Raw genomic sequence first — 26,957 nt, forward strand, 5'->3', positions numbered from 1 at the left:
GCCGCCTCTGCTGCTGTGGGTGACGAGCCCACGTTGCGGGGGGCAGACGCCGCAGGTGCCCCTGCGATGGCGCTGCTTCCCCGTACATGGATCATTCAACCCTCTGCCGAGACCACCATTGTGAGCTCCTCAGAGCACTAATGAAACCACCGGCCCCTCTCTCTCTCTCTCTCTCTCTCTCTATATGTATATAATGTTGTTTCTTCCTCCAACATCTATGGTTCCTCTGAAAAGGAAATTAGACGAACAGGTAAAGCATGAGCTGATGCCTGAGTTCTTGTCAGCCAGTGGATCATCGCCTTCAAGGGGGATAAGGAAACGATGCCTTGCTTCTCTTTCCCAAAACAAAAGTATGCAATCCTGATGGCATATGGTGCCGTTGATGGATGATGCATGATGGAGACATAAAAGATCTGGAGATGGTAGTTGGCACACAGATCGTGATCAAACATCCATAGGAAGTCGGACACACATGCAGTGCATTCGCATCTAATCGGCTCCAACAAAAACAAAGGAACGATGGAAACGGCTGAGTGGGTCCGAGGAGCACGAGAAATCCAGCACTACCCGCTTTACGATTCGGGCAAGTCACTAGATTCGTGCTCGCCCACGATGACCGAGGCGCCGTGACAACGGAACAGGTGGAGCAGCAGTTACGGTTCTCGTGACTTGTTTCGGTGTGGAACACAAGGTTGATACAGACAAATCGACTTTGGAATTCGTGCGAGCCGCCGACGAGGCTGATGGTCGAACTCGATTACGGCTCGAAGATACGCTCCTAATGATCGATCCGGCTAACGTTACCGTACGACGCGTCAAATCGCAGTTCGAGCGTAAGTCGTGCTGTAGGTACTTGACAAGATAGGGGGCCCATGAAATAGCCCAACCAGAGCTCGACAAGATCCACAGCGGATTCCTGGTTCCACGTGGAACCGAAGATCTATATCTCATGTTAGATCTCATCGTCAAAAGATTAAAAATCATTTTTTTTTTACTAACCCTTATTAAAATCATATTTCTATTATGAGTTGACATCTTCCTATGTATTAATTAGGAAATGAAAACATGAGAAAAACTAGAAAAGATTAATAATGCCTTATTGCGTATGTGAAATATCTTCCTATATATTAGGAATGATAATAAATACGGTCTCCACAGCATGAGGGGTGCCTATTCTTGTGGAATCAAATCCTTCCTCTTCGTAGTGGACATAAAGCAAGTCATCAAGGAAAGCAACAAGACACGGAGAAACTATTATGGCTATCATCCTACCTTTTGGAGTTCAACTATTATCGATTGGCTCATGAAAGGAACACATGAGAATGGTGTCTGTATCCTCTGCGTTGTTCCATCAACGCATGTATGATCGATGACGCATCTAATGTTCATTGAACCAAGCAAACGATTGTGGAGACGTGCATGCGAGTGGTGGTGGCCGAGCACGATGCATGCATGTAAGCCAATTTGCTTTGGGTGAGTTGATGGTAAGATCATGATCTTGTTTCTTCGAGGAAGCTTCGGTTCAATGCATGTTTCCAAGAGATAAAAAAGAATCAGCTCGGAGTGAATGATTCCGAGAGACTTGTCTTCTACCAAAAACATGTTATCATGCTTTGGCTTTCTATCTCGTGGAAAAAGACTACTTGGAGTTTGCAGAGAATTCCCGGGCGGTACATTGAATCTAGTGGAATATGAATTCGAATGTCGGAATGCATTTAGATTTGAACGTGAGATCCAACCGGAAGCCTTTCCTCGTTTCGATATTGTCATTAAGCTAAGGCTATTATGTTATCCTAACCTAATGTGTTATTAGACAATACGGTCTTATTCACATTCATGAATAAATAGTATCACTAGATTGACGGGCTCCCATATCATAGGGTAAACCATCACCTCTCGGGTCCCCCGATTAACTCTATATAGAGGTTAATGAACATATGATTGGAAGAGTCATAACTATTATTACTTTGAACCAATAATTTTATTCCGATTATACAATGAAATAGCTTATTAAGAATATAGAATCAATGAATCTATATTTTATAGCTCATTTTAATCATACGATCAAATTAGATGGGTCATAAATTTATTAGAATGGATAAATTTTATGAAACCTATTAAGAATATAAAATCAACAAAACTATCTATCTTTTCATGATTATAAGCTTTTATATATAACATAAGAAAATATCCTCACATCCTATGAATTTTTGTTTAAACAATGTTACTAAGGGGGATCGAGTTGGACGAAGTTTACTTGTATTGGAAATACATAGAGTAAAGCAAATTGAAATGGAAAAAAAATATGAAAATATCCTCACATAACTACTATTACTTAGATAGATAATAGACTTGTTAGAATGGATGAATTTTATAAAGCTTGTTAAGAATATAGAATCAATGAATCTATATTATTCCAAAAATATACTATATTTAATAGCTCATTTCAATCATATGATCAAATTAGATGGGTCATAAATTTATTAGAATGAATAATTTTTATGAAACCTATTAAGAATATAAAATCAACGGAACTATCTTTTCACGAACATAAGGTTTTATATACAATATAGGAAAATATCCTCGTATCCTACTTGTATGAATTTTTATTTAAAACAATGTTACTAAGGGGATCGAGTTGGACGAAGTTTACTTGTATTGGAAATACATATAGTAAAGCAAATTGAAATGGAATAAAAAATAAAAAATTTAACACATAGGCGTATTAATATCATGTCATTATCAGCTCAACATCTACTATAGTTGGAACAACTCTTCATATTTAATCAATGGATAATAATCCTATAAAATCATTCCTATGGGTTAGTTCTCTCTCTCTCTCATCTAATTCTCAATGTATTCTATAAAAGGCTGTCGATATATTAACTCGCTCAGAGCTCGTTGAACCACTCAAGTCCTATATTACCACTAACATAGATAGACCAATTTAAGTTTATTATGATATAGTTGAACCCATTTATCTCTCGAGGTTGGACTCGTGACTCGACACGTTAAACAACTAAAAATCTATTTTAAGAATTATATTTTTAATACATGAATATCTCTGATAATTTGCATTTTTATGGGTAAGTACTAAAATAAATTTTATTCTATTGTTATATTCAACAAAAATTCATTTTCCATTATCGAACAAAAAGCTTTCACGAGAAGAAGGTTGAATTCTTTTTCTTTGACTAAAAGACATTCCTTTATTGGCCCATGGGGCTATGAATCATGTCGTCGATAGCCCACTACGATTAGTTTGAATCCAAGATATTGAGAGTTTAATTGTCGATTGATATGTCATATGGGTGTCACATAGATGATTAAGAAAGGAGAATTCTACATGTTCTCTTAATTGTCAATGGCAACGAATGTATTCGATCCCTTACAGAATTATACTTCAAAATTTTTATTTGACATAAAAGAGAAGAATGAAAGTCAACTTGGAATTCCATCATAGCTAAAGAAAAATCTAAACAATCTACTAACAAAAACAATAGTCGTCTTACGTAAATACTTAAATACTTGCAGAAAAATCATACCAAAAAATAAAATTAATCCATACATCTTTTAATTCATTCAACCGGGTTAGTATAGTAATATCTATTTAGATTTGAGTCGACAAGGGGATGCGATTATATGTGCTCATTGTTTATTCATCTTCGATGATAATCTATCACCCTCTATTCGAGTAATTATCATGATTAATAAATAAAAAATCCATCGTATTGACGAAAGAAAAAAAAATATTATTATTATTATTATTCAAATAAGCTTAATCAATTATTATTATTATTATTATTTTTCAATACTTTCATGAATTCCCTTTAAATAGATCAAACACATGAGATTCAAAATCAATTAGATAAAATTTTAAATATTTATTTTTTTATAAAAAAATAAATAACGAAGACAAAAGCATGTGATAAGGACACGATCTTCGCAACACTTCCACTTGGCACGTGCATGTGGAAAGACCATAAATATATCCTCTCTCTCTCTCTCTATCTATCTATTTCTCCTTTAAAATTTTATGTTCATAATAATATATATATTTCTTAGAGAGAGAAAACTTGCACATGTAATCACATGGATGGACGACAGTCGAGCAGGAGGAATCTATGTATATTTCATTGCATCCGAGGAGGGCATCTTTGCAGGGAGATCCCAATCCCCATCCCTACCTACCCACTCAACCTCACTGCAAAACCAAGTCTGTGGGCGTACTGCCCTCCTGCCTTTGTGGTGTGTTTGTGTGTTGTTGTTGTTGTTTAGTAGGAGGAGGCCGATACAGTAATAGTAATGCTTCACACGTTTGGGGGATCATCCATCCATCCATCCTTATCCCGTATGCATGCTTGAACGACTTTATCCCCTATCCAGTGAGTATGTAATAATTGTCGGAACGATTTAATTGTTTCAAAATAAATCCATGTATATAGTTTTATTTTATTTTTATATAAAATAATAATCATTCGATTTATTATATGATCAAACTGATTCGATCTTCTTCATTTTTTTTTTTCTTCTTTCACTCATTTATCTTTGTCATTACTCGTGGGGCTCCGAGAGAGTTTTTTGGATTGAAGTCACAATAGCAATTCTGGGATCGTTCGAGAAAGTATCGATAGTTTCAGTACGCGTTTGTTGTCACTCTTATAATATGAGGAGAGAAACGAGAATCATTTTAGTGAATTAGTTTAATAAATTAAAATAAAAGAGAGAATAATATGATAAAAGTTTTTTTAATCCAAAGGAAAATGGTTGTCCATTTAAAAAAGTTTTTTTATTATAAATCAGGACATGACTTTTTATGTGTAATATTTGAAGAAAATAAAAGGCCTCCAAATTGAAATTGTTGGAGGTCAAACCGATTTCAATCTTATACTTAAAAATTACAATAATTATATCATTTTCAATTATGTGTTTAACTTCTATTTTAAAAATATGTACCTAATTTGAACTTCGATTCGTGCTTAAATGAATTAAAATAAAGAAAAAATTTAATTACACGGAGCATTCTAATCATATCTGAAAATTTTGGCTTTCAACTAATACTTGTTTCAAAAAAAAAAAAAAAAGAGTGTTTGTATTTCTTTCGTATACCCAATCCATTTAAATCGAATTAAGAAAACAATTAATTTGATTTGGGATGAGCACGATTAAAATAATAAATACCTTTTCAATATAGTTAATGTCATTTTAAATTGACCTTTTCAATAAGTAAAAAGGACTCTATCTAAATGAAAGTAGGAGACAGTGCTCGACATGCTCTGTAAGCCACAATATTTAGAAGAAGACTATGCCATTGAGTGACAGCCGTTTCCAATTTGAACCCCAATATTTCTTCCTAGAACAGGATATTTCTTCTTTTATTTTTCCTCAACTGATGCAATTAGCGATAGGATAATTTAGAAGTAACCCCGGATGAAATTAGAATATTAAATTAAAATTTATGATTTAAGAGTATTAATGTTATTTTCAATTGTCTGCTTGTGCTCGATAAAATGAATTCGATCACATCCCATTGTGTAGCGTACTACTACGGGTTCTAATACGAAGAAATAGAGGGATTAGATACGAGTACAATCCTTTTTCAAATAATAGTAACAAGTTATTACTAGCCCAAGATAATATAGTTATAAATTTTAAATGATTTTAGACTTTAACCATATAGACTTTAATATTTGAGGCTTGAATATATATATATATATATATATATATATATATATATATATATATATATATATATATATATATATATGTAAAATATAAGAGTCTTTAATCTCTATAATTCTATTTAATCTTATTCAAAAGATAAGACATAAAATTGAGATATTTCAAAATATATTTTAATTTTTAAACTAATAATTTATTATCCTTGTAACTCTATCTAATCTTATTTAAAAGATAAGATATTAACACCTCCTTAAAGTATATTTTTAGAAATAAGTGACATGATTCAAAGATATTCAAATAGTCATTTGGAAAAATATACTATATTGTATTTACATTTCATCTTCATGACAAATTAGATTTTATAGCTAATTTTAAGATGCTTTGATTATCACCTTGTAAAATAATTGATTTGTGAATCTGATAGCACAAAATAATTTATAGATGTAAAATACAAGAGTCCTTAATATCTATAACTTCATTTAATTGTATTTAAAAGGTAAGACATATTTTAGATCTTTCAAACTATGTTTTAATTTTTAAACTATAATTCTATTAAATCTTATTTAAAAAAATAAAATATTAATTTATAAAAATAATTTAAAATATATTTTAACTTCTTAACATTAGTGTCTATAAAAAAAAAGATGTATGAGCTTGAGCTATAAAATTAACAAAGGATTATTCTTCACGAGAATCCTTTCAACTCACAAATTAATTTTTTATTGATGAATCATTAAATTAAAATATATAATTATCTACCAAAAAAAACCTCAAAAATTCTAATTCATAGAGAAATATACTTAGTCATAATACTCAACATCATTGATCAAGACGATCGAAGATCATGATATTATGAGTCGATAATAGAGTTACCGGAAACATGACATGAATATATATATATATATATATATATATATATATATATATTATTAGAAAAATAAAAGTGGCACATAATGGATTTGATGTATAATTAAACAACTTAACCTTATAAGTTATATTGATATCAAATTGCCATTTACATTAGTCCAACAAATTTCATTAAAACACAACCAAAATACCATTCATAAATATTATTCATTCATATGAGAGAAAGCAAAGCCACCACCTTCGGACTGCGGTTTTGCGCCCCCTGTTCCTTCTTTCCCTAATCCCTCCTCTCCCTCCTCTTCTCCTCTGTCGTTTTCTCCCAGATCTGAGCGGCCTCAGCTGCTATTTAAAGCCTCTCTGATCTCTCTCTACCTACCCATATCTCGCTGTTTCTCCAACCCCTTCCCCCCTTCCCGATCACAGGTAATCCTGCATTTGAACTCTGATTTCTTGAGTTCTTTTTCTCTGCAACACCCTCGTCTTTGTTCAGTTAATCTCAAGTTCTTGACAATGATCTAAATCTCTGCTTATTCTACAAAGATCCCAAGGTTTTTGGGCTAAAGGTCGAATCTTGCTTCAGATTGTAGTTTTGGGCGCCATGGATCTTGCGGAGCACAAGCTCTTCGCCGCGGGGCTGCTCTTGGCGGCGACCCTGGTCCTGGCGAAGCTCGTCGCCTCTGTCCTGGCGCCCAGGTCTGGGAAGCGCCTGCCGCCGACGGTCTCGGCTCCGCCGGTCGTCGGCGGGCTGCTGCGGTTCATGAGGGGCCCGATCCCCATGATCCGGGAGGAGTACGCGAAGCTTGGCGGCGTGTTCACGCTCAACATCCTCAATCGCAAGATCAGCTTCTTCATCGGGCCCGAGGTGTCCGGGCACTTCTTCAAGGCGCCGGAGGCACAGCTCAGCCAGCAGGAGGTGTACCAGTTCAACGTGCCCACCTTCGGCCCCGGCGTGGTCTTCGACGTGGACTACTCGGTGCGGCAGGAGCAGTTCCGGTTCTTCACGGAGGCGCTCCGGGTGACCAAGCTGCGCAGCTATGTGGACCAGATGGTCGTCGAGGCCGAGGTAATCCTTTTGTCTCTAATGGTCGATTCGATCGACACTCACATTTTGATCTGATCGAAAGAACAAGATTTTGCTGGAGTCCAGATTGTTGTTATTAGCATGAACTATGTGATCGGTAATGCTTGGCGGTGCTCTCTGCAGGGCTACTTCTCCAAATGGGGAGACAGCGGCACGGTGGACTTGAAGTACGAGCTCGAGCATCTCATCATACTGACGGCAAGCCGGTGCCTGTTGGGGAGGGAGGTCAGGGACAAGCTCTTCGATGATGTCTCTGCCCTCTTCCACGACCTCGACAATGGCATGCGCCCCATCAGCGTCATCTTCCCCTACCTCCCTATCCCCGCCCACCGCAGACGCGATCGTGCCCGTGCCAGGATCGCCGAGATCTTCTCCACCATCATCAGGTCACGCAAGAGCTCCGGCAAATCAGAGGACGACATGTTGCAGTGCTTCATCGACTCAAAGTACAAGGACGGCCGCTCCACCACGGAAGGCGAGATCACAGGGCTGCTCATTGCCGCACTCTTCGCGGGGCAGCACACCAGCTCCATCACTTCCACCTGGACCGGGGCTTACATGCTCCGGCACAAGCAGTTCTTCTCGGCCGCCATCGAGGAGCAGAAGGAGATCATGGCGAGGCACGGGAATAAGTTGGACCATGACATCCTGTCCGAGATGGACGTCCTCTACCGCTGCATCAAGGAAGCTCTGAGGCTTCATCCTCCGTTGATAATGCTGCTGCGCTACTCCCACGACGACTTCACCGTCACGACGAAAGAAGGGAAAGAGTACGACATCCCCAAGGGCCACATCGTAGCGACATCCCCAGCTTTCGCCAACCGGCTTCCCCACATCTACAAGGACCCGGATACGTACGATCCTGACAGGTTTGCGGCCGGGAGGGAGGAAGACAAGGCTGCGGGAGCCTTCTCCTACATTTCCTTTGGGGGCGGGCGACATGGATGCCTGGGGGAGCCTTTTGCTTACTTGCAGATCAAGGCGATATGGAGCCACCTGCTGAGGAACTTCGAGTTCGAGTTGATATCTCCCTTCCCCGAGAACAACTGGAAGGCCATGGTCGTCGGGGTCAAAGGGGAAGTGATGGTGCGATACAAGCGGCGGAAGCTGTCCGTCGACAACTGACGGCCGCCCGCAGTTTACCTCGTTTGGATTTGTCCTGGTTTTTATTCGCGGGTATCTCTGCTGTAGTTCTTTCTTCGTTCTAAGAAAACGTATGCATCGTTTGTGGTCTTAATGTTCTACTTATCTGATTTCAAGTGTTTGGCACGTCTCCCATTCTGGTATGCTCCCATTGTCTTCTACTGACCCTTTAGATTGGCTGAAGCAGGCCTGCGTTCCATCCTCGTTCCACCCAAGATCGCGCAGTTCTGAAGTGTGCTTCCAAACTCCGCTGTCCACTTTAAGAAGACACCATCTTCCATTCCAGCATCACTGGGTTTCAACTCCAAAGGAAGAACTTTGCCACAATATCAACATGGTGAATAAGTGCAAAGGAGGAATTACCTAAACAAGCACAGCTACGCTTACCAAGAATTACCTCAAATTCGCCTTATCCTCGGAAGCTCCGACGCTTCACCAAAATCCAATCTTTGGCCGGAAAACCACTGCCGGAAAGATCCAAAACAGAGGGTAACTGCATACTAGTACCACCGAGTGTCCGACAAACCCAATTACCGCACCCTTCTACGACTGTCATGAGGAGTTTATAGTGGGCAAGAAAGTGAGTGCATTGGTTAGTCTTCTATTCTTAAAAGCTTGGACTGATGGAAGCAGACTCGTTAAAAAGGTAGCACAAAAGATTAAGTTACAGTACAACAATGCAGACGTGATGAATGTGGTAAGAGAACTGTTCCTGCTCAGAACCCAATCCCAGGAATCAGGGAACTCTACCGCCACTGTACCCAAATTGAAGGACAGCCATTATTATGCAGCGAAGCAGTTCCAGTCCTACCACAAGAATATTACATCCTCATGACCAGCCCAATCATCATCACGGCGGCAGCTCTCCAACACCTTTGGTCGAGAGTCGAGAGTCTCATCAAACTTCGATTCTTGGGCAACTCGAACTGAAAGCAAACGAACAGTCTCATCACTGCACCATACACATGGACCACCCAGAGTGAACACAGCAGAGCGTAGGAACCAGGAGTGGCGGTCACTGTCCTCTTTTCTGGACTTGCACTTGAGAAAAGAGAGCGCAAAACCCGAAAAGCATGGGGCGGGGGAAACATTGCGTCGAGCAGCTGAAGGCCACGACCGCCGATGGCGCTTCTGCGGCCGGCTTTACCTCCCCATCTCCGCGTCCTCTTCGTCCGCCGCCTCTTCTCCTCTTTCTCTCAAGCCCCTTCCTCTCTCTCCTTCTCCCCCTTCGCTCCCGCCCTAACCTGCTCTTTTACCCCGAGGTCGTCCCTTCTCCTTCTCCGTCCGTTTCATTCTCATTCTTAAGGGTGATGAGGGTAATAAATGGCGACAAGACTCGGCTAACGTTAGCTGATCCAGACCAAGCTCACGCCTCGATCAACCTGACAGAGCCTGGACAAACGAATCAGAACATAGGCTGAGACCCATTAACGACCGCTCAAGCTCGATCTCTCATGCCACGTCAATAGTGATGTCAGACACCATCAGAGGTACGATCCTGCTCCCTGCGGACAGGCACATCGGGTAACACTAAACTTCCCTATAAATACCCTCGCGTTCTAAGTGCCGGGGGAAGAAAGGGAGAAAAGGGGAAAGAGACACAGGAAAACACCGCACCAATCCACATCATTGACTTGATCATCGGAGGGGTCGGGCCGAGCACCTCGACCCGACCTTTGTGCATGTGCAAAGCCGAAGGTCCTCACTGGACGTGCAGGCGAGGAGTTCCTGTCCGGAGGAAACAACGACTCCGTCCTGATCGGACCACCGCAGCCGGTCGTCTCAGTAGTCTCGAGAGCCTCAGCAGTCTCGAAAAACGTCCCAGGGAGATCCCCGTCATCCGGACCCGAACCGAGCCGCGGACCCGAACCGAGCCGCGTCGACCCCGAGGCCACGACTTAAAGTTATTTACACCAACAAGGGGGTTCCGATCAAGAACCGGTTCTTTTTTTCTTTCTTGGTTGGACTTTGTCTGTCTAAGCTCCGAGGATCGAGCTGGGGGTGAGGACTTTCAAGTCGTCCCTTCCTTCTCCTTTTTTGGCTCGGTTATGCGAGTGGGTTTTAGGAGTTTCCACTTGTTTGAGGGTTGCAAATGGTGCTTCATTGCAAAGGTAATGCAGAAACAGGTCTGATGCCAATCACCTAATGATACATATTTTTTGAGCCTCATGGATCAATCAAACATGCAAGTCAAAGTATAATCTCTTCCTACAAGTCCCAACCTGCAACACCACCCCAACAACTCCACCACCAACTCCCTCAAGATTACACACTCCATCCACACCCCTACCCTCGCCACCTCCCACACCTCCTCCACGGACTCCGCCATCGTCCGGCTTGTTCTCCTCCTCCTCCTCCAGCACTGTTGCCGAACGCCTTCGACCATCGTCATGATCTCTCGTCCCGTCGGCTCGACCACCAACGGCATCGCTTCGATCAACTTGGCAGCGTTCGGTGCATTATTGTAACTCTCTCCTGCACAGTCGTTCGGTGCATTATTGGCTTTTGCCGTCTTTGGATTTGCTCACCCACGAAGAGAAAGCCCAGACGTGATGGCTTCACCATCCTGGATCCGACGGCTGTAGTATCCTTGGTCTCTACATCGAGATTGGTGCCATGTAACGTAACGCACGTTTCTGTAGCCGGTAAAAAGGTTGGGTTGATGCTTACCAATTGGGCGTCTTTTTGACCGATACCGAGGCGACGATATCGCGTCGAGGACCGAGACGGGGGACTCGGCTGCTCGCCGTCGCACTCCTCCCATGCATCCAGGCCGTCCGATTTGATCGGCCCTCCCGAACCGACGGAGGAGGAGACCGCCTTAGCGTGGATCTCCCCCAAGCGGACGGCCTCGATGATCCGCCTCAGGGTACTGAGGTCCTCGTCGCACTTCTCCAGAGCCCGCTGCAGCTCCCGCCGCTTCCGGTGTCACAGCAACCGTGAGGGCCGACAGGTCCTCGAGCCCCATCAGCCTCGGCACGAACGCCGGCCGGCCGGGGGGGTTTCGGGGGACGCGGCGAAGACCGCTTCCGCGCCCGGTTGTCGAATCTCCTGCGGGATCACGGGGCTCCGCGAGGGCCCTGTCTGCTTGCCGCCATCTTCGACTGGAGGAGGCGGAGGAGGTGCCGTCGGTCCTGACGGAGATGTGACGGTAGGATTCTCCTTCGTCTTTCCTGAACGGTATCGGGGAGTATATGTATGTCCATATACCCATAATGTATGTCCTACTAATGATTAAGCCAAAAAAAAAGGGTTAGAAATTAAGCTCAGTCGTTCTGTACATTTCTATGATGATATTTCCATCCTTAGTCATTTAGAAGGCAATTATCCAGTCAATTTAGTATTAAGTATATGTGTGTCCATATACCCGTAATGCACTCACTAAGTGACAACAAAAAACATATCAGAAATATTTAAATTCTTAAATCAACTAAGATGCATCTCAGTCTCTATCTTACATTGAAAACAAATTTATCGATTGATATAGCGAATATTCATCAACAATCAAAACTTGACAAACAGAACAAGATCAAAATTGCATGAATCTTGTCACAATAACATGAATTCTAACACGAAATAATTTAAAAATATTTTTTTGATTGCTTATTATTAAGGTCGTGGGGTTGTTTCTTCGAAAATCTTCTTCAGACTTTTTCAATCTTTTCATTCTCACCTTCAACTTCTATCAACTTAAATATTAAAAGAAACTTGATATATACCTTCACACAACATAATTTTGACATAACATTTCAATTCAGAGTCTCTAGCCTTAAGCTTACATCGTAACATTTCATTAAGGTGTCTATCAGATAATAAATAGGAAAGTGTTGACAACCATGCAAGTGTCATGATTCCCAATTCATCATATTTCATTGGATACAAAAACACACTAGCTTGTGGATAGGATCAAAATAGAACATGAGAAAAATCACAGAATGATTGAATCAGTTAGCTTCAGGTAACAATTCAAAGTGGGATGTGTTCTCCAGCAAGCATCACATGAAGATTTACTTTCTTTTATTATCTTTTGAAAAGAAAGAAACATTCTATTAATTTCCTAACTTTAAGTTAACTACAATTTCCAGTCAAAAAAAAAATGTTGAATTCAGCTCCAAATGATCATCATACTCTTGACTATGTTGCACCACCAGAAGTAGCACATGAAATGGGTAGATTTACCTGTAAATATGAAGAACATTGTGGCTGTCATGAATATGAGCTTTGCCATTCTGTGAACAGTGTTCTTTTAACTGAGTATAGAAGCTTTGGGGTACAGCAGGTAAACCTAGTTCATCCTCGGTCTGCATCAGAACAAACGAAAAGTTTCAGCATGCCACAAATCCATGATGGATGGAATGCTCATTAACAGATTTCTATGCATCAGAACAACGCAATTAATGCAAACCAAAATCATCTTTCAAGGATAACATCAACAGATTTCTTGGAGACTATAAAATTAACAGATTTATCTGGTATTCAATGGCATGTAAATTGTTAAAAGGCAAGTAATTTTCCACATGTTCCTGGCAGAAATCATCTTTGTCCAATGCTCATGTATTTTGTTCCATGATTTCACTATCACCAAGTGATGGATATACCTGCTGCCTCGCTCTGTTGGGCATTGCCGCAGCATTGCTTGTTGGAGCTGCAGGTAAGTTGAGTTTTGCATCCAGATCCGTTTCCGTATCAGGTTGAAGATAGGATGGAATTGCATCAGATTCCATCTTTGCAACCATGTCTGATTCCAGCGCATCTAGCTCTGCATTGATTATCCAAACCAACAAATAAAACTGGATACAATGAATTACACAAATATCATGCTTATCCAAACCAAAAAATAAAACTGGATACAATGAATTGCACAAATATCATGCTGAAATAAACTCTAGCCTATGCAAAATGACACAACGCATCAACGCCTAATAAAAACGACAAACTTAGACAAGTAATGTAACATTATCATGGTACCATGCCTCCCATTAGTTCTTCCTCATCAATGTCATTGGCAACATTGTAGCTTCTTCCCAAAGATTCTTGGATTTCTGTACTCAAATCCATCATCTTGTCTTGCATACTCTGTGTATTCCAAAAATGAATTCAGACACCAATTGTAGTACCAAATACTGCATTTTCATAGTCTTGGACAAAACTTGGTTCAAAGTAGAAATGGCATAAAATCTTTTAGCACATACTAGCATACCATACGAAAATATAACCTACATACATCTATGTCTGAGGTATTCACAATTTTCATCATCCCTTTCAACTCCTTGTTAGCAGACTTCAGTGCTGACATCTGTAGAAGTCAATGGTATGTTGGTGTATCAGCAAAGGGAACACTCTTCAGACAATAAAATTGTGGTAAAAGCTTGTAAAACAGACAGTCTGTTCAGCATCCTTAATTCCCTCTGTGGCAAAGGCAACTTGATCGAGGTTGAATGTCTGGTTATGCAGCATGTCAGGCTATCCCTCATACCTAGGAAAAAGGAAGTGAAATTTGCAGTCAGTGAATATATTTGTGCATATTCATGCAACAGGTCAAAAGATAGTGATGCACAGAAATATCACCAGCATATATTTTTTACTTTGTAAGATAATGCAAATTATTTAACTCATTCTATCTCAACAGTGCAAAGCAGGAGCTACAAGAAAAGCTCAAACCCAGCAGAGCCCTCGAAGGAAACCTTAAATATAAGGAGGCCAAGTTCCCACGATAAAGCCCTTTCTTTGCCTCCAGTCAAGACCATGCTACATCTACGATCAAATTATAGTTTCCAAATTAATCTATTAAATATGCAATTACATGTTATCTATATACCTAGAACTCATATAGGATTGACAATTAAGTACATCCCATGAATGTGTTTTGGGGATAGAACCATCCACAATTATGAACATGAACAATATTATCAGAATATTAGAACTGCAAGCAGACAATTCGGTCAAACAAGCTACCTATTTATGTGAAAACTAAGAAGGCAGAGGTAACCTACATTCTCCTTCGCTTAAGGACCCTCATCGCTCGAGCTTTAACAGCTTCTTGAGCTGGATCAGGTCGAGCCTTCTTAATCTGCTCCTTGTATCTAGCTAATTCAGCATCAAGTTTCTTGATTTTCTCATCCACTGTGACACCCCTTCTATTAATCAGAAAACAAAAACAACCATATTATTAGTGAATCATACAATGAAGCACAAGAAACAACATGTCCCAAGTCTCCATTCAGCATGAACTAGATATATAGCAGGCTACAGTTGATTAAGTTCATATTCAAGGACTTCCAGAACGAAAAGTAAGATTTAGTACTAACTATAATGCTGGATTATGAAGGATGTGTAAAATAAGTATAAAAAGAACAAGTAGTTACATGTTACCATTCAAATTATCACACCTGCGACACCTTTGTTTCCGATTGTGATGATTGGGTGGGGACAACATGGAAGAGGGGACGAATCGAAATGGGTATGCATCAAACAGAAGAACATCGACTTACGATCATGAAGGTCACGGAATTTAGCAGAAGACCTTATAATATCACAAGGGGCGTCACAAAGAAATCGGTAAAGCAGAGTTCTTTCAAGAGCCGGAAGAAGAGGAAGGGTTAAAAAGAGGTCGGACCTTGTCGGTCGCGTCCTGGATCGTCGGCGGCGGCTCCTTATTCTTCTTGGCGCCGAAGACCCGTTTCATCTCTAAGCGATCCCGACCTACGGGAGAGCCTTGTGCCGTTGCAGCGACGGCAATTCGGGTGAGGGCTTTGATGTTTCGGATCCTCTCCAATTCATGCGGATCCGGTCACTCCTTCAACCGTCATATCTCCGTCCTTCATTCCCCTGTTCTCACATCTCAGCCGTTCGTTTTCGTGATCAAATCCATCGGTTTGGAGGTTGGAGAGGATCCGAATCCATACCGATCGATGCCTCAACGCGGAAGCTTACGAGACACAATACAGACGGTATATAATTTGGTTTAGCCATTAAGCAGAACTGATCTGAATTCAAAGCAACAATTAATACCCAAAATATAGGAGAAATCATTGATTGCCGAAATAATAAACTGCTCTAACTGTTTTATCTGTCATCTCGCTACAATTTCAACTTCCACTAAGTTTATACAAGAACTTGAAGAAATCAATTTGACACAGCCTGTGTTCCTGTCGACAGCAGTTTCCGATCACAAGACAGCAACCGCAGAGCTGCCAAAATTCTCATTTCTCTGTAAGTAATCACCCTATCGACCCTATCACTTCCAAAGAAAGAGGAGCAGAGCTTTACATTCCCGGAGCCAATTCACAAGCTGGTTTTTCTGAGACACCAACTAGACGCATTCTCAACCCACCTCCATCAAGATCGACAAAGTTTCCTCCGATGATCTTGGGACGGAGATTTGCTACAACTTGTCAGCTATTCTGCCGAGAGCGTCTGCGAGTTTGCCGAGAACGGCGAGCAAGCCATTAGCTTGGTCCTTCCTCTGGTCTCTGTCCAATTGGCAGTTCATGTTTTGAGCTTCTAGTTGGGCCGTCAGCATTCTGCTGTTCCTCTCTAAGACTTCAATCAGTCTACTTTGTAGATCGCTGTCTTCAGCTTCATCTGGTGATGTTCGTCTTCTCTTCTGTCCTCCTCGCGATGGAGAGCTCTTCCCGGGGTTCTCAGCTTGTGGTTTATCTTTTGCCGTAGCTGCACGATTAAAGCCAATCAAGTAAATTCCAAAACCCATAACATAACACTCCGAGCCAATTCTTAAAGCTTAGTGCTCATTGGAAACTTGAATGATTGATTAATGAGGCCCATCCAAGATTGTTAGACTTGGTTTAGATTTTCTCCTTGAAGATCCGATGTACAACGGAGATTACCTAAATATTATAAGCTAAGAATAGAACATTTGAAATCCATCTAAGCAGGAAGCTTAGAGGGAAACCACTAACAATTAGTTTACAGATGTATTTATGTATGAGCATAGCATTCATTTCCCATCTCATCTCGAGTACAGATTCTTAGCCACAGCAAGCTTTTGATATCTCATGAAATTACTATGATAGATCTATCTTTATCTTGCATGGCAATCGATAGACAAAGTGAATAATCATGACAACACTAAAATAACACATATATGTTGAACATTTTTCATAAAAGAAACAAATCTTGAATTGTAATGTCAGGACAGAGTATAACAGAGTATTCAATGGTTCTTCTAACATCTATCTCTTCCCATAAAAAATTGGAGTTCTTTACTATGAATCTATGGTAGTTTTTCTGCCAAAACAATTGCAGAGGTTCACAATCTTAATTCTTTCTTTGGTTACCCTTCTGCACTCTGTTTGCCTGATAGTTTTCCTATGGTGCTTAGGAAACAAGAGAAAAGCACATACAACACCGAGCAAAATAGTATACTACTTTACCGAGACAGAGCTAACAGATAGAACTCTAAATTGTTCCATCGAATACATTTCACAGAGCATGAAATGTGCAATAACGTAAAGAATTAGCATTCAAGTGTCTACAAATGATTGAGAGGAGTGACAAAAGCTTGTAGAACTGCACAGGAAAAGAGAGAGCAACAGCCATTACCTTCATCAGACCTCCAATGTTGAGATGATTCGCACTTCTTTTCTGCATGTCAATGAAAAGAAAAGCTTAAATCTTTGTCGATTAAACAACAAGGTTAGGCAGAACAATACTAATCCATCTAAAGAACCATTACCCGATATCGGCACGGCCGCCACCGGCTGTGGTGGCGGCGCCGTATCCTCGTCCTCGTCCTCCGCCTCCTTCTCCTCCTCGAAGTCCGAGAACAGTCCATCCTCCGCTGCGGTCCGCCCGCTATCAAAGACCGCCTCTTCCTCCTCGCCCCCCGCCGCCGCTGTCCGCCCAAGCCCCTTCTTCCCCTCCTCCTCTTCCTCCGCGGCGGGCTCCGCCTCCACTTCCGCGACCGCTACACCGTCGAGGATGTCGTACACCTCCCGGTCAAAGAACCCCGGCAGCCTCCTCTCCCTCCTGAGATCATTCCTCATCGTCCAAAACGACTCCTTTCCCTTCGCCTCCCACTCCTTTATCTTCTTAAAGTCGCCGGCGAGGTTGCTCCACCGCTTCCGGCACTGTACCGGCCCCCGGTCGACCCCATGCCGGCGGCAGTACGACGACACCGACGCCCACTTGGGTTCCACCGGCGACGCCGCCGCCCCCATCTCCCCGCTTCCGCCGCCGCCCCGCCCGGCTCCACGCCCTCTGCCCCGGCTCTCCACCACCCTCTTCCCCTGTATCAGCACCAGTATCTCCTGCCTCGTCCACCGCGGCAGACGGGGAGGCCGCGCCCCTCCTCCTCCTCCTCCTCCTGCGCCGTCGTCGCCGTTGGAACCCGCCGTGTCGACGGCGTTGGCCATTAAGAATGGCCAAAAGCCGCAGGAGATCACAACGTCGTCGTAAAACCCACGTAAATGTTTAACGGAGAGTTAACGGAATTGGGAGGGCGCCGTTATGGAGGCTCCTTTAGGCGTCCATGGCATGTATACCCTTAAGAAGGGGAGGAAGGAAGGGAGGGAGTCGAAGGAGAGAGAGGAAACAAAAAGGAAAGGAGTGGAATAGGGAGAAGGGAGGAGGGGAGGACTTGATTAGGTCCTAATTAAACGTGGCCCCTCATAATCCCTATCTATATCTATAGGTGCCATTAAATTAATGAATGATATTCTAATATCATTGCGGGTGTGTGTAAATAAATCCACACCATAAAGTGATATCTTTGCCACTAAAATAGGATGGTCAAGATATTGTGGGGATAGTCCATACAAGATTAAATACATGAAAGCTAAGGGGATATCTTTTTTCCTGTTTGGACGTTGATAAGGCACCATCACCACCACCCTCTTGTGTTTCCTTCTCGTAACGTGACCGTCTCCTTTATTCGAATCGTTTTGTAGGAGATGTTTTGGTGTGTAGTCATACTTAATGTATTCGTCTTTTACGCTACAATCAGTTTAATTGTGTATCTTAAGATTATGTCATTTTCTTCTCTTCTTTTTTTAAAAAAAAATTAATCTATAAGCTTGAGTGTTATAGTGAAATAAAAATTATAATTACCATAAAAAGTTTAGAAAATAATAAGAAATGATTAATTATTTTTTTAAGTATATGTGAGTTAGCCTATTATTAAGGAAGGAAAAAATATATGATAATTCTTAATAAATTAAATTTATTGGGCAAGTCAATTAAAATTTTCAATGATTTCGTCTCGCTCAAGTATAATTCATCATTTTTAGGATTTCGATAGAAGATCAGAGTCGATCAACAATTACGATTGGCTTATATGCTTGAAAAATATTGATATTATTGAAAGCATTTGGGTAAATTAATTGTCTAAACGGATAGGAAAAAAAAAAGAAATGATTTGTGCGAGAAAGATGAAGAAAAAAAAAAAAAAGTGATGGCACACTCAACTTGAGCTGTTGACTTTTTCTGAAGCTAAACGGTGAACTTTGTATGCTGAACTAATTATCGATGCTGATTCGGAGAAAATGTCAAGGATAAGCATTGCGGAAACGTTTAAGATAGGCCACAAACAAGAGCATATATTTGCCTATGATTAGCTTTGTTGACGAGGGCGATGATGAACAACAACAACAACATCTCTTTCGATTGTGAATGCCTCTCGTCCCTAGGAAATGGCTACACTGAACTCGTTAGAAGAATGCACTTGCTTGGTGAGGCCATTGGCTTTGGAATCATTAGGGTAGACATGGTCTCCTTGTCATGGGAGGGGGGACCGAGAGATGCCCTCTGGCCGAACGACACTTCCGGCCGACACGTGGCGACACGCACCATTCCATTGACGTCGGAATCGACCCCAATTACTTTTTATCATTAAATGTTGTTTTCATGTCCGTTTCTCTAATGACACCCTTTCTCTCTCTCTCTCTCTCCATGGCTCCATGGAGGAGGTGACCCTTTCGGCCACCGGAAGGTAAGATGGAGCCTTAATGGATGTCGATGGCATCTTGGGTCTTCCACAACGCCTTCGATTGTGGGGATGGAAAGAAGTCATCCCCTTCATGGGACCGCCTTTCCGATTCATAAGTGTCAGCAAATTGCTTGTGATTTCCTACCCACCACCGGGTTACGACGTGAGGTGGAAGAGCATGCATGACTTGATGATGGCTCGACCCGAACATATCGTTGGTGATAAGTGAGTCTAGGCAATAGTTTATTTGAGGTTTCGATTATAGAAGATAAGATTTTCTTAATTATATGAGGAAATCATTTTATTTTGTTAATGAAAATATTTCCTCGTATAAATAGGAGAGGGATATATTAATATATTTAAGATTTTTTACTTCTTTAATAAAGTTTCTTCAATAATTATTTTTATCTTTTATTATTATCATTATGATATCAGAACAATGAGAAAAGCGAAGCTATCTTCGGCCAGCAACCAACGCCGATGTAGCTAAATTCCTAAAAGGCTTCACGGTCAATCCTTATCTTCCTTACCGTGATAGTCTTCGTTGATCTGCCAACAATCGATGGACTTAAGAAGAACGAAGGACCGACTTGAGGAGAATGAAAGGAATGCCTATGCCCTCAGCAACAGCAATCGCAATAGCAGTAGCGATCTGCTCTTGCTCTACTCACGACTTTCGTTCGTAAACCATTCTTTGCATCGATTCAAGATTGGTATAATTGACAGGAGCACCATCTTGCGGAGGCATGATAGAAGATAAATTTTCTCCAACTATACGAGGAAATTTTTCTATTCTGTTGAGGAAAATTCTTCCTCCTAATCTGTATAAATAGGAGAGGTACATGTTAATGTATTTAAACTTTTTTACTTCTTCGATAAATTTTTTTCAATGATTGTTATCAATATTTCTATTATTATCATCACTAATCGATTAAAGGTTTACTGACCCACTTGCATCTTGTGATGGCCAAAAGGGCCATCTATGTCAGATCAACTCAGTGTCACTAATGGCAGTCTTTTCTTGTTTTTAGGGGAAAGGAATATGATAAAGATGCTGTTCATTTCAAAAGATACGCAATAATGATGCAGCCCAATTACTTGAATTCTCAAAAGCACTGTAAAGCTCAATCCATACATGGTTTGACTACCGAAGAAAGACTGATAGGGGTTGACCTTTGGATATCCACACAGCAATTACCCTATGATATGATGCTATGTTTGAAGGCAGTTCAGTCGTAAGATATGATTCCCTACTCATTTGATGCCAAATACCCCTTCCCCCCTACTGTGATCTCGGTGGCCATGCTTGATTACTCTACTCCACTAAACTACATCTGTTGCCTGAGGAATTGGAAACATGGATCCCAGGAAGGCCAATCACAATGGCCAATGAAATAAGATATATATTTCTGATGCAGAGAGAAGCATATCATCCACTTTAAATATTCAAATTGGATGACAATGTCCTTTTTCTTGCATGAGTGCAAGATTTACTTTCATGGATTTGATGATGGTAGGAATATAATGTTATTAGATAATGGGAGACAAAGGATGACACCACCTCAAGTGTAAAGGTTTAGAATCTTATTGAAATCGATCGAAGCCTCACCCAATCCGAACCCGATTTAGAATCTTATTGCAATCGATCGAAGCCTCACCCAACCCGAACCCGTTCACAGATCAGTGGCCTTCGATCAAGAAAAAATCTCGACCGTCCAATAAGTAGGAATAAATTCGCCCACTAATAGTAACATGTGATCCCCAAAATCTCCCGCGCCAAACGGAGGCCGCTATCGGACGAGCGAGCAAGATGGTCGCCGGAGAGGACGGAGGAGCACCTCTTCCGCCTCTCCGCGGTCTCTGTCTCCGACGCCGAGGGCTTGGTCCTTCCTCCGCTGCCCTTTCTTCTCTACGAATCGGTGCTAAGCCCTAACTTGTTTCCATATTTTGCATCGGTCATATGGATAAGAAATTTTCTTTTCTGAACTCAATTTGATTGCTCGATGCTTGAGTCGAAATGAGTAGATCAAGGATGATCAAAATTCCATTTTGGTAACTTGAGATTGAAATGGGTAAGACTGAGATCACAAATTTTGCTTAAGAGATTACTTTAATTGACTAGAAAGCTGTGGATCGAGACTCAGGGGTACTGCGCACTATGTAAGACGAAAGATTTATTTGTAATCATTATCTGTCTTACCTGTAGATTTCCATGCTTTCAGATCTTTCCTGAAGAGATAATCTTGGATGGATCATGTTTAACTTCAATCTCATGGTTAATTCAACGATACCTATATCATGGAACGCATACTGTGAAGCATCAAAAACCTTGCTGATCTGCAATATAATTTACCTTCCGCGTTATTCCAAATCCCAATTGGTATTGGTGGAGGGCCGACGGATGTAGTCGATTGATAATATGAGTGTTAACGATGTTGTGCGGGGCAGTCCCCTGAAGCCTGCATCTGTTGGGCTCCAGGATTTTAGCCTCTCCTTGAACTCTTTGCAGGCAACTTGACTAAAGCCCACTCCTCCAACCTCACAAGCTTTGACATGTTTACGCATACATGAGTTATCCTCGAACTTGATTCTTTCAGAGGATCGTCTTCTTCATTTTAGTGCCTTCTTTTTACTATGGGTTCTTGTAATCTGTCCTAAACTTTTGCCTGCTTGGACACGCAACCAAACACTTGTCGACCATTCATTTAGCCCATACTGTGATCTCAACCACATTCCGACTTGGCTTTTGGATTTGAAATGGCATGTTCGTGACTTACTGTCTGCAAGATGCCTGCAGATATGGGGAAGCTTACATCTCTTCAGGTGCTGGACCTTGTGGACTACTCTGGCATCTTAGTAGGATGGCTCTGTTTCACTGTAAGGATCCAAGAAGGCATTGATTCCTTGGGACAGAGTCTCCTGACCTTTCAATGAGCAATCCTTCAGGTGCTCCTGCATGTCCAAGATGAGATCATTGAGCCTCATGAACTTGTCCGTGACAACTTATCAGGGAGAATTATATAAGGTAGGCAGTCTAATACCTTCAGTTGCCAATCAGGACTTTTGTGGATGGCCATTGCAGCAGCTTGATGGTGCAGCCGAGGAGCGTGGAAATAGAGATGCATAAAATCCTGTGAAGTTCTGGGCTTTGGATCCCATTAGGATCTGTGGTGGGCTTCTTTGATGCAGTAATGGCTTCTGATGACAAGAATTGTCTCTCCGTGCATTCGCAGTGAGCTGCAGTGAAACAAAAAAGGTCCCTCGGTGAGCAAAGACCACAAGTCATTAGGTAATTTCCATTACTGCTTTAGGATTTGGGATTTTTTTTTTAATGTTAAAATTATAGTTAATTTCCGCTGCAAAAGATGGGAGACTGGACACCTAATCCTCTCTAAAACATCACATTGGATGGGGCTCTCACTCTCTCTTTCCTTCAGCGAAGGACGGGATGCTGTCAAGAACTGGATGTGGCACACAAAACCGAGTACGGTACAAGTGATGTGACAGACAAGAGAAGGAAATCTTGCAACGAGAAAGGTGTGGCACTCATGGAGAACTCGGAATGGTGGTTGGTGCCTGTTGTCGTTTGTCCTCTTCTCAGCCCAAATCTTTGACACCCAAAACTGGACCTTTCTCTTTTCTGAACACCCAAGTCCTGCAGCCACCAGTGCATCATTCCCTTGCTTGACCTTTCCATCACTCCAATGGATTCTTGCCGGATCTAGGCAGATGAGCACCACATAACCACAGATATTTTGTTCTTGATGCTTACCTCCAATTGAATGTTTTTTTTGGCCTTCAAAAAGTTATTCATACTCTTGAAGTATTTCTCCAAATCTATTGGCCCTTCCAACTTAGTTTTTCACTACAAGTATTCTTATAAAAGTGAACATTTTACAGATTAATTATTGTTTATTATAATGATATTGAGATTCCAATTGTTGGGTAAAGCTTCGACCCTCTTTTGTGATATGATTTGATTAGCTCTGAGTTTCAAATTCTTTTTAATATTTGATGTAATTATCAAAATAATTAATATTATTCAAAGATCATCCAAAATTAATATTTGTGATAGTCCTATTTTTATCGAAGAAATTTATATTGGCAATCTAATTTTATTATTTATAACCTCATTTGAAGAACTTTGAATATTTGTAAGATATTCTTTTGATCGTAAAACTCTTAACTTATCATTTAATTCTAATACTTTCCCGGTTCTATTCCAAACAGTTTTTTTTCTTTACCTTCTTCTCCTTTCTTCTTATCCTTCTCGTGATTGTCAGACATGATCGTATGTAATGTAACCATGATTTTGATGCTATCACTCAAGGGGATGATCGTATGTAAAAAATAAAGGTATGATTGGTAATTGAGGGATTGTGTTTAGTAAAATTATATTTTACTATTATTTTAAGATGATTATATGAAATAAAAAAAATTATCAATAGCAAAGTTGGGGTTACAACTAGTTTTTTTTTTTAATCTAAGGATATTTGTAAAAGAAAGGTTTTAAAAGTTGATACTCAGCTATTAGATTATCCACTATATGGGTTTGTTCTGATCATTTGATACATCATTACCACAGCAACCATTCATTCAATCTTTGATTGTGATTAGGTGGAGCATTATTTCACGACAGTGACTGCATCACAGAAGGTATGACACCTGCAACCCCAGACATGTCACAATAGTATTGTGCCAAACAATGCAAGTCTCCTTATTTGTTTTCTTTTGACACAGTCAACTCTCACACAGCATAATAGAATTCGCATCCATGTCTTTATAGAGATACCAAGTTCAAATCGTTGTCGATGTTTTTTTCTTGCACTATGGCACATTGAGATGCGAACAAACAGCTTAATTATGGCTTTTATTTTATAGGGAGATTCCTGTTATCATGACAAAGTCACACCACCAATATGTTTTATTTATCTGCACCCAATCAATGATTGTTTTGGGACTAAACAAATGATGTCAGTGGATGCTTTAAGCTCTGAGCTGGTGATGAAACCAGAAAGGAACATGAATTCACGGGGCTCAGAGCAGTTCATGCTTTCTTGTTGAGTGGTGTCCACAGTAGTTGTTACTAGTTTAAGCTGCCTGCATTCATTATAGGTTGAGGCATCTAAAGAAGAAAAGGAGGGGCTGAGTCCAGCTGTGTGGAGGAGGGGAGGGGAGGGGAATATAACATTCGCCACTCTTCTCCATCATTAAGAGCCAAAAGAAGAAGGTGTTTTTAGGCTGGTCCTCACCCCAACTTTCTAACAAGCTACTTTGTTTCAACTTGTTCTTCCCCCCTGTAGAAATGATCCAATGAAGAGTTCAGAAAAGAAGTTAAATGAGAAGAAAGGGAATGATCTCTGATTCAAACTTATTTCTGAAAGGGTGGTCAAACCCAAGTGGTGGTTTAAGATGTTATCCTACTTTTCTTCCTTCACATCAAATCCTTGATATAGCAAGTGGACAGTTGAAAGAATAATATGAAGAATTGTTATTCTATCCATGAACTTTCAGAGGGTGTTAAATTTGCCATAACTCATGTTCATGAATTGGTGGATCAACTTCACCAAGATAATAAGCAGAACTGGTGCACAAGCAGGAACTGCTTTGGAGTATTTCTTTTCTCTTGCGAATGGTTCCACTGAAACACAGGACTCAGAGCAATGCATTCATCATTTGATTTGATTGGTGTTGGGTCATTTCTTGAGGTGGCAAGGGAAGGTTGGGGAGACCAAATTTATCTCTTTTCCTTTGTTTTGTTACCATCACATCCTGAAGTGGACCCCACCTTGTGAGGAAATGCTTGCTTTCAGGGTCACATGATCCATCAGTCTCACTGAAACCACCAATTCTCTTTCTTCCAAGTTGGGGTGGTTGATGGCAATTAATGTTTGAAACTACAGGCCAAACTAGTTTCTGTGGCAGTATGAGATGAGTATTACTTCTCATTGGTGTATTCTTCTTTGGTCCTAAAAAACCTCCAAGTTAGTATTGATTGGAATTATCATTTCATGTACAGCACTTTAATGCAGGGGAGCAGAAGGAGAATAATGTTCAAGTTGTGAACCAAAAGCCAAGTTAGTTTCTTTGGCAGTATGACATGAGCATTCCTTTTCATTGGTATACTGTTCTCACTTCCAAGTTAACACTGACTGGAATAATTGTTTTATGTACAGCACCTTGATGGAGGGGAGGAGAAAGAGAGAGAACAATATCCATTCAAGTTGTAAACGAAAAGCCAAATTAGTCTTGTTTTTTTGGCAGTATGCCATGAATATTCCTCTTCACTGGTCTTGTGTGTCAATCTTGAAGAGAACTTCCAAGCTATAACCTTGGCTGCAAACATTGATAATTGGACAGTAGCTTTGGTACAGGAGAGTAGAAAGAGAAGCAAAAGGGTAAACTGTACAATAGTTGAGCATCAGAAGAAATTGCAGCAGAAGCATCCAAATCAGTGGTGATTTCAGTACAAAATGGAACAGAAACTAAGGTCCTGCTGGGGTTCTGCTCCTCTCATTTCAAATCACCATGTCATCGACCAGTCCAAACCCTGACATGATGAACACCACCCGCCAGTGAAGTTGCCCAACACTCACTGCACCCTGAGCTGGATGGCATTTGACTCCAACAGGGCCTCCGGAGCCATGATTTAGCAGTGCAGCATATGCCAAGTGCATTTTTGATCCTGAAGAATCACAGTGGTTAGAATCCTAAACCCATGTTGCTAACGCAGAGAATGTCAGGAATGAACTGTGGCGTCTGTGGTTCGGAATGGAAGAGGTTTCAGGGATCAGTGACCGTGGAGTGGAGTAGTGTTGAACAGCCACTGTTCCTGAAGAGGGTAAGGCTTACATGGGACAAGAAATGGGTGTGCCCACCAACACTGGACCAGTCAGTGGCAGATAGATGATCCAGAATTCTTTATTGGAACAAAATTCTACATGTCCATTGGGGGCCAGTCCGTCACTCTCATCCCTACCTTTTTCTGCATCATTGATTGCCAGAACAGCTCCATCTCATCCTGTTGCAAGTTCTGCTGACCTGAGTGGATTGGTGGGTTGCCTTGTGAAGTTTCCTATGGGTTTCAAGATTCATGATGCCTTTGCCCCTTTATCAGCTACAAGACCCACCAGTAGATTGTTGTCCCATCCTTGTTAGTTTTATCTGCATCTCCTCCTCCATTCTCATAGCTTCCCTACCAGTGATGATGGAGTGAGTAGCTGGGGCAGGTACTCTGTG

At 41.1% G+C, this 26,957-nt stretch overlaps 3 protein-coding genes and 1 long non-coding RNA gene across 5 annotated transcripts; 2 read left to right on the top strand and 2 right to left on the bottom strand.

Moving 5' to 3' along the window:
• The first annotated feature begins 6,813 nt into the window (after nt 1–6,813).
• On the top strand, nt 6,814–8,874 carry LOC135595547 (obtusifoliol 14-alpha demethylase-like). The gene is made up of 3 exons (XM_065086610.1): nt 6,814–6,972; nt 7,130–7,612; nt 7,754–8,874. The coding sequence occupies exons 2-3, from the start codon at nt 7,148–7,150 to the stop codon at nt 8,753–8,755; spliced, it is 1,467 nt and encodes a 488-aa protein (XP_064942682.1). The 5' UTR covers nt 6,814–6,972; nt 7,130–7,147; the 3' UTR covers nt 8,756–8,874.
• A 2,028-nt stretch (nt 8,875–10,902) lies between these two features.
• Nucleotides 10,903–15,648, bottom strand: LOC135583040 (uncharacterized). 2 transcript variants are annotated; one of them, XM_065086613.1, is made up of 9 exons: nt 15,390–15,648; nt 14,767–14,910; nt 14,156–14,249; nt 13,998–14,069; nt 13,742–13,849; nt 13,372–13,532; nt 12,953–13,074; nt 11,444–11,997; nt 10,903–11,370 (listed from the first exon to the last, which is right to left on the bottom strand). In XM_065086613.1, exons 6-8 carry the CDS (start codon nt 13,507–13,509, stop codon nt 11,595–11,597), a joined length of 663 nt encoding a protein of 220 aa, XP_064942685.1. In that variant the 5' UTR covers nt 13,510–13,532; nt 13,742–13,849; nt 13,998–14,069; nt 14,156–14,249; nt 14,767–14,910; nt 15,390–15,648; the 3' UTR covers nt 10,903–11,370; nt 11,444–11,594. The 2 variants fall into 2 exon arrangements, with proteins under 2 accessions (XP_064942685.1, XP_064942684.1); XM_065086612.1 differs by having other exon boundaries at nt 11,444–12,000.
• A 144-nt stretch (nt 15,649–15,792) lies between these two features.
• On the bottom strand, nt 15,793–18,381 carry LOC135595548 (trihelix transcription factor ASR3-like). Its single transcript, XM_065086611.1, has 3 exons — nt 17,469–18,381; nt 17,336–17,377; nt 15,793–16,444 (listed from the first exon to the last, which is right to left on the bottom strand). The coding sequence occupies exons 1-3, from the start codon at nt 18,145–18,147 to the stop codon at nt 16,158–16,160; spliced, it is 1,008 nt and encodes a 335-aa protein (XP_064942683.1). The 5' UTR covers nt 18,148–18,381; the 3' UTR covers nt 15,793–16,157.
• Nucleotides 18,382–21,483: 3,102 nt separating this feature from the next.
• LOC135594993 (uncharacterized) lies at nt 21,484–23,659 on the top strand. The gene is made up of 2 exons (XR_010480254.1): nt 21,484–23,007; nt 23,156–23,659. It is a non-coding gene; the product is annotated as an uncharacterized LOC135594993 (long non-coding RNA).
• The last annotated feature ends 3,298 nt before the right edge of the window (nt 23,660–26,957 follow it).

This window comes from Musa acuminata, chromosome BXJ1-10, assembly GCF_036884655.1.
Source record: "Musa acuminata AAA Group cultivar baxijiao chromosome BXJ1-10, Cavendish_Baxijiao_AAA, whole genome shotgun sequence".
NCBI lineage: Eukaryota > Viridiplantae > Streptophyta > Magnoliopsida > Zingiberales > Musaceae > Musa > Musa acuminata.